Below are 14,454 nucleotides of genomic sequence, written 5' to 3' on the forward strand. Positions count from 1 at the left end.
CTCAATTTCTTTGTATTAATTGTATTTTAAGAGCTTATTTCTACCTTTTATATGCAAATATTTTTTTTGCATATTTGTTTTTCCATATGAATTTGCATCTATTTTGGACATGTTTAAATTTCCATACTATTTCTTTTCAAAAATCCCAATAGGTTTTATAGTCAATTGTTTATGTTGCCCTTTATCTGCTGAGTTTTTAGCTAATTTGTTCTTTTCTTACGTTGTGTTGTGAAATGATATCTCAAAAATCATAGAGCAAAACACCTGAATTTAATTACCACAATTGTCTTAATCTCACGAATTTAGCATATTAGCTCATGATAATAGAAAAAAAGATCCAGAGACAACTTAGATACTCTTGTAATATCCCAAATGTGGTGTTCTCAAAGGTTGAATCTGATCTAGAGGACATCCGGCGTGCAGACCAATGCAATAAGAAGAGTTCGTGTGGTTGGACCGGACCATAAGTTCAAAAAACCGTCGTTAAAATCTAGACACTTGATAGGAGAAAGCTTTTTTTTTTTTTTTTTTCACACACACGTACACACTCACACCCCCGACGGGAATTTCACCCAACACATGCACAACCCTCAAGCGAAGGATGTCTCATCGCTTGATCTACAAAGGCTTGACTTGATAGGAAAAAGCTTTCTGTCCAAGCCACTAGCAAAAAAGTGATTAAATTTATTCTACTAACATAATATTACAGACAAATAGAATTTCAAGTCGCGACCGGGAACTGAGATGACTTTCACAGATTGAACATCACACCATATCGTCAAAAAACAAACTGATTCCCAGAAAAATGTCTTTTTCTATTATAGTAAAAGCAATAACACACTAATACTAAAACACTCTTTAATTTTTACATAAATTACAAAAATATTATTACATCTACAAATAATTTATACATAAAATACAAAGAAAAAAAATAATCTTACACACTTCTGCTAACCAATAAATAAAATATTGTTAATTTTTAATCTGCTAGAAAAATTTATAAATGGTTCATTTGGATTGGATTGGGACGAAAGGATTATCTACATTAATTCATTCTAATCTTAATTCTTAACTAATAGACTAATAAATAATTATTTTACAAAATTTACATATTATTTATATATTTTTTACAATAATAAAAAAATATGAATTAAAAATTCGAAATCAAAGTTAATCGTAAAAACTAAAATTAAGAAAATCAGAAGAAAAAAAATAAAAATGATGTAAAACAGCGGTTTCAAAACCGTAACCGAAATTGTGTTCGGAAGATTTGATTTTTGTTCGACTTTTCGACAAACCAAAACCGATGATTTCGAACCGTTTGGGCAAGTCTAGCAAAGGCCAAGACAGACATCTTATCGCTAGCTAGTTCGCTCTATTCATCATTTTTTTTTTGTCTAAAAGAAATAAACCAAATATTTAAGTTTCTATTATCTTATTATATTAATATTAAATTTACATTTAAAATAGAATATCAATACTTATTTATATCATATAAATTCAAAAATTTTATTCTTTCTGTTCCATATAAAATTATAAGTGTCTAATTTTATTTTTTTTAATTTTCGTTCGTATATATAATTTATTCTTTTTATTTTTGTAAAAATATACACTTGAGCATTTTTAGTTTTATTATTTTTGTTTTTTTAATTTTAATTAATTTTTTTAGTTATCTTAACCTTAATTTATAATTATTTTACTAATAAATTTTTTAATTATTACTATTATATTATTGGTTAAATTTTCATATTTACATAAAATTAAACATATAAAGTATAAAATTTGAGTAGAAATAACTAAGGACTATCAATAATTAATTATGCTAATAGCTAATTGACCTTCACTCCTTATTTTATCAATTTCTCTCTCCTTTCCACGAAATTAGTTCACTTTTTTTTTTTTAGCCGTCCCACAAAATTAATTTACTTTCCCATTAAAGTAATAATTAATAACTAATACTTCTAATTAAAAAAACTTAACTATATTTTATTAACTTACTAATATCTTTAGTTTTATTATTTGTTAATTGTAAATTTAGAAGTTGGATTAAAATTTTAAATAATAAAAATAATAAATATTTAATATTATATAAATAAATATTCATTTAATTTTAAATTTGAATTTTAATGTAATATATAATAAAAATTTGATGTTTGATTTGAAAATTTATAGCTGAAAAATTAATTAAGAATGAAATTTGATATTGATTTTTTTCTTTATCCAAAAAAATAAAAAATAGAACTTATTTATAAAGTAAAATTATAAACTTATTTTTAATTTCGGTATTTTACGTAAAATATTATATTGTAATACCGTGTATACAATTCAATTAGAGATGGTTTGAGACAGTATACCGAAAATATCGAAACATATCGTATACCGTACCAAAATTTTTAATTTATTAAAAAAAAATATCGATATTGTATCAAATAATCAGTATATACAAAAATCCAATTTTTTTCTTAATTATCTATATACACTGAAAATATTTTATTGTATACGTTATCATACAAATATCGAAATTTTGAAATTTTCTCGGTATTTTTTTTACGAATATGCATATTATTTCCGTAATTCAGTATTTTTTATTCGAAAATTCGGTATACCAAAATATTTGTACGGTACAGTAAAATATCATACCAAAAATTTTATACCATGTGTATGCGATGTGATATTAAATTTGGTATATCATAACGAACTATCTCTAATAACAACTAAATTCGAAAAATTTTATGTATTGTTTATATAATTTTTTTTATCACATATTTATTGTATAAATTACATTTAAGTTATTAAAATTATATATATATATTTTTTTATCTAAATGCATGTATTGATTTACCATAAATACAATTATTATTATTACTTTTAAATAATATCAGTAAATATAAAAATTAAATATTTAAAAATTGAAGTAAAAAATATTTGAACTTTTAATTTAATATTTTATCAAATAAAAAATATTTAATATAACACTTTATTAAATTTATTAATCAAATTAATTAATTATTTAACATAATATTTTTTAAATTATATGTTAAAAAAAGAAATTAGACTAATTTGATGGGATGATGGACGGAGGGTGTATTTAATTACCACCGTTAAATGATATCATCAGCAAACACTGACCTCTCGGCATGTTATCCATACGCTTTTAAATTCCCCAAAAAAAAAACAAAAAACCGAAGGAAAAATCACCGCAATTACTGGGTGGTTGGATGATCTCGATCGTCCATTACAATAGCCAACGGCTGAGATTTCTTCATATTCCCTTGAGCCCTGCGATGTTCCCTTCGATGACGTCAGCAAGCGACGTCATCTGCAAAACGTCATTCCTAAATTTCGAATTAAAAAAAAATGAAATAAATGGATCAAGCTTCATTTAATTATGTGTTTTTGGCTTTACGTATAAATATATATTGATATGATATTTTAAATTTAAAATTAAATTTTTATATAATATAAATAAAAAATAAGTGTTTTAATTTAATATTAAAAATAAAAAAATAAAAAAAAATGAATAGTACGAATACATCCTCAGATAATTAAAATGGATTGACGTCCCCAGAAAATTTTCAGCGGAACTACAAACCCTCATTTCTCTCCGATCCTCAATTCCCTAATTTGATAAGATCCCCAAATTATACTCCGACGCGATTATGGACGGTGAAAATCTTCATCTCAATTATCCAAATCTCCGTAATGATGCGAGGAAGAAGAGACTGATAGTGGAGGAGCTTTTGAAGGGGAAGGAAATGGCGGTGGAGCTCCAAACCCTACTTCAGGCTGCACCTCAATCAGACGCCGCAACTGCCGTCGACCTTTCGCTCCAGATCTTCAGATCCTTCAGAAATACTCTCTCCGACCTCAGTTTTTGCTCCGACGACTCCACTCAGACTCAGATCCCCGCCGTTGACTGTCGCCGGAAAACAAACAGTCCGGCGCCGGAAGAACGCTTGAAGAATCGGAGAGGCTGTTATAAGAGGAGGTCAGTTTTTATTTTTTTTAAACAATAATCATTTTTTAACACATATATATATATATATTATATTGTGAGCAAATACTGAAAATATATTTTGGGAGATTCGTACAAAGTACACAGTTTTTAAAGCCAAAAATTTAAATTGTTCGTAGTTCGCTGGTGCGACTTTTCAGTAAGCACTTTCAGGTAGCGACTACGGATTCCCACATCATCCAAAAAAAATTAAAATTGTTATATAAATCTGATCTTATCTTATCTCCAATCACAACTTTTGATATTTGTCTATGGCTGAAACTCGAAAATTTCTTCTTCTTATTAAAAATTCTTAGAACACTACAAGAAATTATCAATTTTGTAATGAGATTTTTTCGTTCCTAAATTCACTTTTTCCGTTACTAATAATATTAGAGACGAAATTAGAGATAAAATTACGTTAGCTACGTGAAGTTTAGGAACGGAACTCCGTTACAAATATACTATTTTTTGAATTAATTTGTTCTTATTGATGAATATATATATAATGAATGAATTCCAGAAAGAGTTCAGAGTCATGGACAGTAGAATCTTCAACTACAGAAGATGGTTTTGCATGGAGAAAATATGGACAAAAGGCCATCATCAATTCTGATTATCCCAGGTAACAATTTACTTGATTAATACTCCCTCCGTCCCAGATACCGTGTCTGTTACACATAGACACGGTATTTTAGGAGAGATGTAATTAGTAGATAATTAAAAATATATTAGTAAAAATAATTATTCTATAATATAAATAATTATAAATTAAGATTAAGATAACAAATTAGTTTAATTAAAATTAAAAAAAATAAAACTAAAAAATTTAAAATGAGATTAAAGTGTGTAATCATTTTCCAAAAAAGCAAAATGACATGGTACGTGGGACAGACAGAAACGGCAACGTGAACATGATATCTGGGACGGAGGGAGTATAATTTTCTATTAATTGAGAAAATTCAATTCTTATTTATTTATTTATTTATTTTTGATGTAGTATATGATATATATATTTATATATATATACACAAGCCCTTCATCCCTAAACGTAAAAATACACTACTACAAGAAAATATTATTTTTGTAACAAAGATTTTTTTTCGTCTTTAAATCCATTTTTTCGATAACTAATGACATCAGAGATAGAGACGGAATTAATAATAGAATTACGTTAGCTACGTGAGCTTTAACGACGAAATTTCGTTACAAATATACTAATTTTTTTTATAATATTTTTAATATGTGGTTAAGGTTCATTATATGTTAGTGATGCCTAATTAATGTAACTTGAACAGTATTTCAATGTGTGTGTATGTAGGTCATTTTCATTCATCCTTTCAATATGTAATTAATTGGTATTTTTATTAATTATTGTATTATTTCATCTTTATTTTTGAACTATTTATTAAAACAAAGAATACTCTGAAAAATCACTTTTAATACTCCATCCGTCTCCAAAAAAAAGTATTCATTTATTTTTTGTACGTAATTTTAGAAATATTAGTATTATATTGAGATATAGTAGGATAAAGTAAAAATGACTAAAATAATCTTGTTAGTACGTGTGATATAAAGGTAATGACATTTGTGTAATATATTGTAAGTTGTAAGGGTATTTGTAACGTTAGGTAGATAGTACAGTTACTGAAAAAAAGAAATGAATACTTTGTCATGGGACGGACTAAAATGGAAAAATAGATACTTTATTATGTGACGGAGGGAGTAGTATTTTTCATTCAAAATTTTATTATTTTTAATATAATTAAACTTTATAAACTTAGATGGTGTGTTATTTCAATTTTTTCCCTTTTTGGGGGTTAGCTTTTGGGTAATTGGGTGTGTTCTTTTCATGTTTGTTTTATGTGTTTTTATTTTGGATTTTGATATTTTGAGGTTGAATATAATGGGTTTGTTTGGTGTGTTTTCAATTTCTCATTTTCACTATTTATTTTATTTTATTTTATTTTATTTTTTTATCAAAATATTACATCCTATATCAATTCCTTAATTTTACTCTTTCGGTTTCGGATGAAAATATACATTTGAATTTTTGTAGTATATTAAAAAAAAAAAGTAGCATTTTCTTTCTTAATGAAAGTGTGTAAGCTAGTTTTAATACTTTTTCTCTTTATATTTTATGTATATGTGTAATCTTGTCATTTATGTAAAAATTAAACATATTTTAGTATCAATGTTGTAATTAGTTTTACTATATGAAATGAATAATTTTGAGTAGGATAAAAAAATAAAAAAAAATGTATTTTTAGTTGAAAATGAAGGAGTACATTATTAAAAAATATTGATTTATATTACATTAAATAATTATTATAATTAAAAAATATATATTAGATTAACATACTTGAAAACACAACCAATATTTTTATATGAAAATTATTTGGAAGGATAAAATTTTCTTGAAGAAAAATTGTAAGGTTGTATAGAAAAGGAATTAAATAATAATAATAATAATAATAATAATAATAATAATAATAATAATAATAATAATGATGATGATGATGATGATGATGATGATGATGATGATGGAACAAAACTTCCTCTTTGCCCATTCCTTTTTAGTTTATCCAACACTTACCATAATTTATATCAAAAGTTTGTCCAAAGAAAAAGGTGTAAGTGATTACTTTTCTTGATGTGTACACTTTTGTCTTGTGTTTAATATTCCTTCTGTGCACAAACTAACGTTCTACTTTCCTATTTGGAATGTCCAACAATTATTGCCCTCTTTCTATTTTTATACACAAAATTTACTCTTTTACATTTACTTTACTTACTCTTTCATTTTCTATACACAAGATTAAGGGCAAATTTGTCATTTTATAACAAAAACTCTAATGGCCTAAAAATGCGTGAAAATATCAAATAAGACATTTATAAAATGGACGGAGGGAGTACTGTATAATAAAAAATTTCATTAATAAAGCTTTATGTGTTCCAAATGGTGACTGGTTTTAGATAATAAATAAAACTTTGTTTGCATAAATATTTTGTGAAGTTTTCATACTAGTCATAATAAAACAATTGTTTTTTTCAAAAAATATAATATTTTTTTTCTAGCACAATATATCATGTCAAATATATAATTTTTTATTATTTCCAAATTTCTTCAAAACTTCCAAAATATATATGTAAATAGAGCCCAAATCATTGGAGATTTAGGTAAAATTAATTTTATTTTAATTTAGTCTTAAAAGGGTTAAAATTCATTTTATTTTATCAGTCTATTTTCATATTAATAAGTTTGATACCTAATTTATCATGATCATGGTCATCATCATGATCTCATCATCTGGCCATCACCATCACTTATTATTATCATTATTGAATGCTCAATTGCATTTTTGTCAATTATATTAAATTACTATGAAATAAATGAATTAATTAATAGGATGAAATAAATTAGCAGCTCCTAACCAAAGCTCTTTTTAACATTTAGTTGTACTGTTGCAATTTACAGGATTGACAAAAAGAACAACAGTCGCTACAAAAATATAATATTTATAATGGAATTCCGTTTATAAAGTTCACGTAGCTAAAGTAATTTCATTACTAATTCTGTCTCTAATATCATTAGTAATAGAAAAAATACATTTAGGACTAAAAACCCTTGTTACAAAATTGATATTTTTTTTTTATAGTGAGTAAAACGAAAATGATGAATTACAGACCAAACAAAAGGCCAAAATGGAAAAGGAAATCAAATAAAAGGAAACAAAAAGCTACTTTTAAAAGAATAATAACAATATCTTATTATTATTATTATTATTATTATTATTATTATTATTATTATTATTATATTATGTGAAATAGTTGTTGAATGTAATATTTTCAATTAATATATCTTTTTTAGTGTGTGTTATTTTCTTTTTTTTTTTTTGAGAAAAAATTTTTATAAGTAAATAATGGTCAAGTTTTTATTTTTTTATTTTTAATATGAAACTAATTACAGGTAAAATCCGAATAGAGAAAGAAATGTGTTTGGAGATAAAATGAATGTTTAAAATAATTTAGAAATTATATATATAATTGCATATAATAAAACATCATCCTCAATTGAATTATGAGCAACGAGCATTTGGGAGTACAGTTTCTTCAACATTTAAATAAAAAATTCTCTTATAATAATTTTTTTGTGAAACAATTAGGGTGTGTTTGTTTGGAGGGTTTGGATTTTGAGTTTGAGATTTGAATAGTAAAAAAATTAATTGGAATAGTAGTATGATGTGATATAAATATATATTGATGCGATGTTTTCAATGTAAAATTAATTTTCTGAAAATAAAAAATATGTGATTGATTTGATATTTTTTGGAAAAAATTTTATGTGTGAATAGTATAAATTTTTTAAAATCCTTCAAACAAACTTCTTGGTGTGGGTGTTGTACCAGGTGCTATTACAGGTGTACCCACAAGAATGAAGGGTGCAAAGCTACAAAGCAGGTTCAAATGATCAAGAAGAATCCCACATTATTATACCAAACTACATACATCACTCGCCATTCTTGCTCCAATTTTAGGGCTTACAATAATTCCAATCTCATTTTGTGCCCTTCCGATTCCCCGGAGCCCGAAAATCTCATCAGTTTCCGGCCCACAATTAGGGATGATATCGAAATCATTAATTCTATAGAAAAAATCACATCTGAATCAATTTCAGAGAAATCGAAGAATCATGATGATCAAGATCAATCGAGGGCAGTAATCTTGCCGGAGAATGAGAATGATCGAGCCGGAGTTGGTTATGGTCTGGCGTCGTCGTGTGAGTCTACTAGCTTGCAGTATTATGGGATGGACGACGTCGACTGCAATCAGTTTGATAGTTTCTTCTGTTATAATGTTGATGATGATCAGATTGTGTTCTGATGATGAAAAGATTATTGTGTGCTGCTTGCATGGAAAATGTTTCATTGTTGTTGTAATAAGCTAAAAAAAATAAATTTAAGATACAAAGTTACTTGATGGAGTGATGAAGTTGGGATATATTGTTCTACCTTAAACATTGTTGTAATAAGTGAAATATTGGGACAAAGAGTTTTTTTTTTTATTTTTTTATTTTTTTATTTGTTTCGAGTTTTAATGTGATGGAGTTGGACAAATGTATGTATAAGATTTACCTTAAACATTGTTGTAAGAAGTGAAATTTTTTTATAAGGGCTTTGATTTATTGAGTTTTAATGTGATAGAGTTGTACAAATATATGTACGAGATTTACCTTAAACATTGTTGTAAGAAGTGAAACTTTCGTGTATAAGGGTTTTGATTTATCGAGTTTTAATTTGTTGGAGTTGGACAAAAATACTAATGAGTGTACTAATGAGTGTTACCTTAAACTTTGTTGTAATTAATTAAGAAGTGAAATTTTTATATAAGAGCTTTGATTTTTCCAGTTTTACCGTGTTTGAGTGGAACATAAGAGCACACTTACAGTATATTTGATTGTACTCACTTCATCCTCAAAAATATGTTAGTATTTATTTTAATTATCGATTAAATTTATGCACAATCTATTTATAGTAACTAATTTTATTTATTTATAATTTAATTATTCCTTAACAATAATAATTGATTTTCCACTGTTGTTTCTAATCATACATTCCATCACCTTTTTTTTTATCAATTATTTAATAAATTTTTATAATACTTTTCATCTTAGTTTTAACCTATCCTACTTAAAAATTAAAAGACTATTAGTTTTTAATATGTATGTCCAATTAAACTTACATAATTTTTGCAAACAGAAGAACTATGTTATATGTTCAGGGATGTAAATTATATTCGCAAAGTGGTGTTTTCCCTAGACATTCGGTTTAGATAAGGGTGTTTCGGAGTTTTAACAAAATTTAAAAATAATAAAAATTAAAGATTTGATTTGATACTTTAAATATATATATTTAAATTATTTGAATTTGGATTTATATAAATTTTTAATATAAATGTTTTTCTTAAAAAAATATCAAATCAAATCTTTAATTTTTTCTAGATATATATCTTGTTGGATGTGATATGTCTAATGTTGAAAATATATATCTTTGAATAATAAAATAATTTATTATTTCAGTTTTAAAGTATTCAAGTCATATATATGCGCACATTTATATTATTTGGTTGTGTGTAATATAGTTTGAATTTTAAATGAGTTAAATAAAGTTGAGATGTACTTAAACTTTTTACTTAATTTATTATTATATGTAAAATCTATTAAAGAATCAATTTAAATATCTATTTATATCAAATTACTTCAAACAATTACTATTGTTCAATTTTTTTATTATTTCAAAAACAACAAAACACAACCAAACAAATCCTTATTTATTCGAGTTCAAAAGTGTTAAAGTTAAAACATATATATAATATATATATAGGGCTGTAAATGAACATTACAGTGAATAGTTTGCTATATTTATAAAAGCTAGAACTCTTTCTTGGTTCAAATTATATTTACATAAACAACGAACATTTTAAGGAAAGATATAAGATAAAAAATATCAGTGGTAACACTTACTTGTCTACTTGTATTAGCAAATCTCAATCCCTGCACCAATCTTTAGGGTATGTAATTTCAGTAATAAATCAAAAATTGACATTATTATATCTTAGAATACACTGTTTTTTTTTTTTTTTTTAATTTCAGTTATTTATATTAGAACACACACTTATACAGCTCATAGCTTATTACAGCAAGGTGACAATGGAACACTTAGTATTCATCAATCTTGTCGTCGCCAAAGCAAAAGAAGCTATCTATCTCCTCATCGCCAAACGGATCGCAAATATCTTCACTATACGGCAAATTATTTATCGACCCGCAAGACTGTAAACCAGCAAGTGATCGCTCATCGGTTTGTTCTTCTGATTTCACCGCCGGACGATGGTTTCCGGAGGTGATGATATGGCTGTCGCCGCCATTTTTGGCCTCGAAAGTGATGATGAGATTATTAATGTTGCTTGGGTTCACAAGAACATCATCATCATACAAACTGAAATTGGGGTTTTTGTAAAAAGCCCTAATTGGATTTGATGATGATGATGATGATGAGGAGCAAGAGTGATGATTGATGTATGTCATTTGGTAAAGTGTATTAGGCTTCTTTTTGATCATTTGAACTTGCTCTGTGCCTTTGCACCCTCCATTCTTGTAAGTGCTTTTGTAATAGCATCTGTTACGGGCAACACGTTACATGATAGCATATGAAAATAAAATAGATAACTAATGAAAATAGGTTAGACAATTAATTATCTATTTTGTGGATTGTGGATGTGTTTGTTTGGGGGATTGGATTTTAAATACACTATTAATCTCATTTTTTTTTTTTTTTCCAAACATATCAAATCAAACACCTATTTTTTATTATTTTATCTTATACTAAAAATTAATTTTATATTCAAAACATCACATCAACACCTATTTATATCACATTATACAACTATTCAAATTCAAAATTTTTACTATTCAAATCCTAACTCAAAATCCAAACCCCCAAACAAACACACCAGTAGATCTTGTAAGTAAGATCAATTGTAATATGTGGCGCATATTTGATTCAGTCAACATATGGAATAAAGGTAAACAACACATATTTCTACATAAATATGTTATATAGTACTCCCTCTGTCCGTCTCTAAGAATCTCATTTAGCTTTTGTGTCATTATACTTAATATTAAAAATATCCTTATATTTGTATATTTTTTTGTACAAATGTCATTATAACAGTATTATAAGACACTAATAAAAATATTTTTGTCATTTTCCCTTGATTTGTACAACGTTTTCATATAATAATTAATATTTAAAGATTCTTAGAACCGGACGGAAGTAGTATATAATATAACAAACAACGGATGAAGATAAAGTACACAATCATTTTTATTTTATATTGTAGATCTTGTATGATGAGCTCAATTGTAGTCAGGACTGGCCCTGGACCCGGGAAAGAGGAGTGATCGCCCAAGACAAATATAAGTAGAGAGTTGGTTATATATTTATGTTATATATATATATATATTTAATTTGTTATATATAAAACTTATTTGATATAGTATAATGTAAACGAGTGTGCTTTGGTGGTGTGTGGTAGTCTTTATACTAAGATCATAGGTTCAATTTCTCTTATCTAAAAATTTTGGATTTTTTTTTTTTTTTTTTTAATACTATTTTTGCATTGAAGAATGTTAAAAAAAATTATATTTTATTTTAAGTAAAATAAAATATTATTTATATACATTTAGAGGCCTTATTTTTATTTTGCCCAAACCTTGTGGTGATATTTGTTGTATCTATTTATATCGTATAAATATATCTTAGGTTGTTGATTTATGCATTGTGGATATATATAATATTATTTGTGCTATTATCATTATACTTAATAAATATAATCAGTGCAGTTAGACAGACAAAAAAAAAATATCGATCTACACAAATTCTTACAACCATATATACACTTTAATTTGTGATCAGAAACCAATTAGAAAAACTATATAGTGACCAATAGTGATGATAAAAAAAAAATAAAAAAAAAATAGTGATGATAATGAAGTGATGCACAACTTAGAACATACATACATACATATATATATATATATATATAAAGAGAAATTATCATAATTAAAAATAATATGGGAATTAATAAATAATTAATTAAAAAATTAAATAATTACCTGGGATAATGGGAATTGAAGATAAGCTTTTGTCCATATTTTCTCCAGGCAAACTCATCTTCTGAAGTGGAAGACTCCACTGTTCATGAATCTGAAGTCCTTCTGGATTTAAAATTAATAATTATATATCAAAATTCAATAAATGATGTAGTGCATGCCTGATCCATTATTTTTAATTAAAAATAATCACAATTAATCATATAACCCCACCATCAAATTAATTAAACCCCACAAAATGCTTGTTAAATAAATATAAGAAATTAATCTATATATATATATATACTTATATACATATATATGTATGTTGATTAAGATAGTTAGGCAGCGCACTAGACGGAATTAGAGAGAGAATTACGTTAATTACACACACTTTAAGAACAGAATTCCGTTACAAATATATTATTTATTTATTTATTTATTTATTTTTTTTGTAGTTTTGGTGCTTGGAAGATAACAATAATGACTTTTAATTTGTTTTTAAGCCACAACTCAAAAAAAGTACCAACTTGGTCATTTTAAGAAATAATTTTTCAAAAATAAAAAATTAGTATTTGATTTGATGTTTTGTGAGAAAAAAAAGTGTATTTGATGTGATATTTTTTTTAAAAAATAAATAATACCAAATAAGTGAAAATATATCGTGTAAACATAACAAAAATCTTTTTCATATGTATACATATATAATATATATCTATAGGTTCCTATCAGCCATATGCCAAAATTTATGAAGAATCAAAAAGATGCAAGTAGGCAGTTTATTGCAATTTAATCATCTCTCTCTCCTCTCTCTCTCTCTCTCTCTCTATGCATTAATCAGAAAAAAAAAAAAAAAAAAAAAAAAAAAAAAAAACATGATAATACGTTTAGGTTCTGAATTTCTGATACATATGTATGTCAAGATCCATCACTTTTGATCATTTTGCACGAGAAGATGGGTTTTCCAAAGAAAAATAAATTAAGTACAGTAAATTTGACACTGAAAAGTTTGGTCGATTCTCATAAAGCATTGAAGGAAGTGTAAATCAAAACAGATTCAGCAAATTTCTATTAAAGTATGATACTGATTAATTAATTAATTAATTAATCAATTACTATATATCTCATAAAAATTAATTTCAAATCTGACCTTCGCTTGTAACAGCCCCTCCGATTTCTCAACCCTAACGGCGCCTGAGTCTTCTTCCTGACGCCGGAGTCAACGGCGGGGATCTGAGCCGACGACGACTCGACCGACACGGCGCGAGAACTGAGCTGAGAGAGAGAATTTCCAAAGGATGTCAAGATCTGGTGCGCGAGTTCCTCCGCGGAGACGACGAGTTCTTCAGGTGATTGAGGAGCTGGATTGCGAGCTCTTTTCCTTTCAGAAGCTCCGCAGCCATCCACGTCTTCCTTCCACGGTGATTTCCGCCTCCCATTTTGGATAATTTCTGTGGATTTTCGGATCTAGTTAGGGGAATAGAAACGAGGGTTTCGTGGTTGCTGCTGCTGCTGCTGCTCTTTAGATAGAAAGAGAGTAATTAATGAACAATGGGGAAAACAATAGAGCGTGTATTTTCTAGTGCTTTATTTTTTATTTTATTGGTCTTCTTTTATCAATAATACAAAATATAATATTTTATTTTGAATTATTATTTATATTTTATATATATATATATTATATTTTTTAATTAATATTCATTTAGGGTGTGTTTGTTTGGAAGATTGGATTAGATTTCTATTATTCATCCAATTTTTTTCACCCAAAAACATCAAATCAAACACCTATTTTTCACTTTTTATATTA

At 26.3% G+C, this 14,454-nt stretch overlaps 1 protein-coding gene and 1 long non-coding RNA gene across 2 annotated transcripts; one reads left to right on the top strand and one right to left on the bottom strand.

Moving 5' to 3' along the window:
* Nucleotides 1-3,573: 3,573 nt before the first annotated feature.
* On the top strand, nucleotides 3,574-9,149 carry LOC127240556 (WRKY DNA-binding transcription factor 70-like). Its single transcript, XM_051259280.1, has 3 exons — nucleotides 3,574-3,988; nucleotides 4,518-4,619; nucleotides 8,404-9,149. Exons 1-3 carry the CDS (start codon nucleotides 3,660-3,662, stop codon nucleotides 8,876-8,878), a joined length of 906 nt encoding a protein of 301 aa, XP_051115237.1. The 5' UTR covers nucleotides 3,574-3,659; the 3' UTR covers nucleotides 8,879-9,149.
* A 1,423-nt stretch (nucleotides 9,150-10,572) lies between these two features.
* On the bottom strand, nucleotides 10,573-13,942 carry LOC127240107 (uncharacterized). The gene is made up of 3 exons (XR_007836296.1): nucleotides 13,798-13,942; nucleotides 12,672-12,773; nucleotides 10,573-11,172 (listed from the first exon to the last, which is right to left on the bottom strand). It is a non-coding gene; the product is annotated as an uncharacterized LOC127240107 (long non-coding RNA).
* Between the last annotated feature and the right edge of the window lie 512 nt (nucleotides 13,943-14,454).

Source organism: Andrographis paniculata, unplaced genomic scaffold (assembly GCF_009805555.1).
Source record: "Andrographis paniculata isolate CXL003 unplaced genomic scaffold, ASM980555v1 Contig79END, whole genome shotgun sequence".
Classification (NCBI taxonomy): Eukaryota; Viridiplantae; Streptophyta; class Magnoliopsida; order Lamiales; family Acanthaceae; genus Andrographis; species Andrographis paniculata.

Excerpts from the sequence above, each read along its gene's own strand:
- LOC127240556 (XM_051259280.1), top strand. The coding sequence starts at position 3,660 with ATGGACGGTGAAAATCTTCATCTCAATTATCCAAATCTCCGTAATGAT. Across the intron at positions 3,989-4,517 it reads AGAGGCTGTTATAAGAGGAG|AAAGAGTTCAGAGTCATGGA; the intron begins GTCAGTTTTTAT and ends AATGAATTCCAG. Across the intron at positions 4,620-8,403 it reads ATCAATTCTGATTATCCCAG|GTGCTATTACAGGTGTACCC; the intron begins GTAACAATTTAC and ends GTGTTGTACCAG.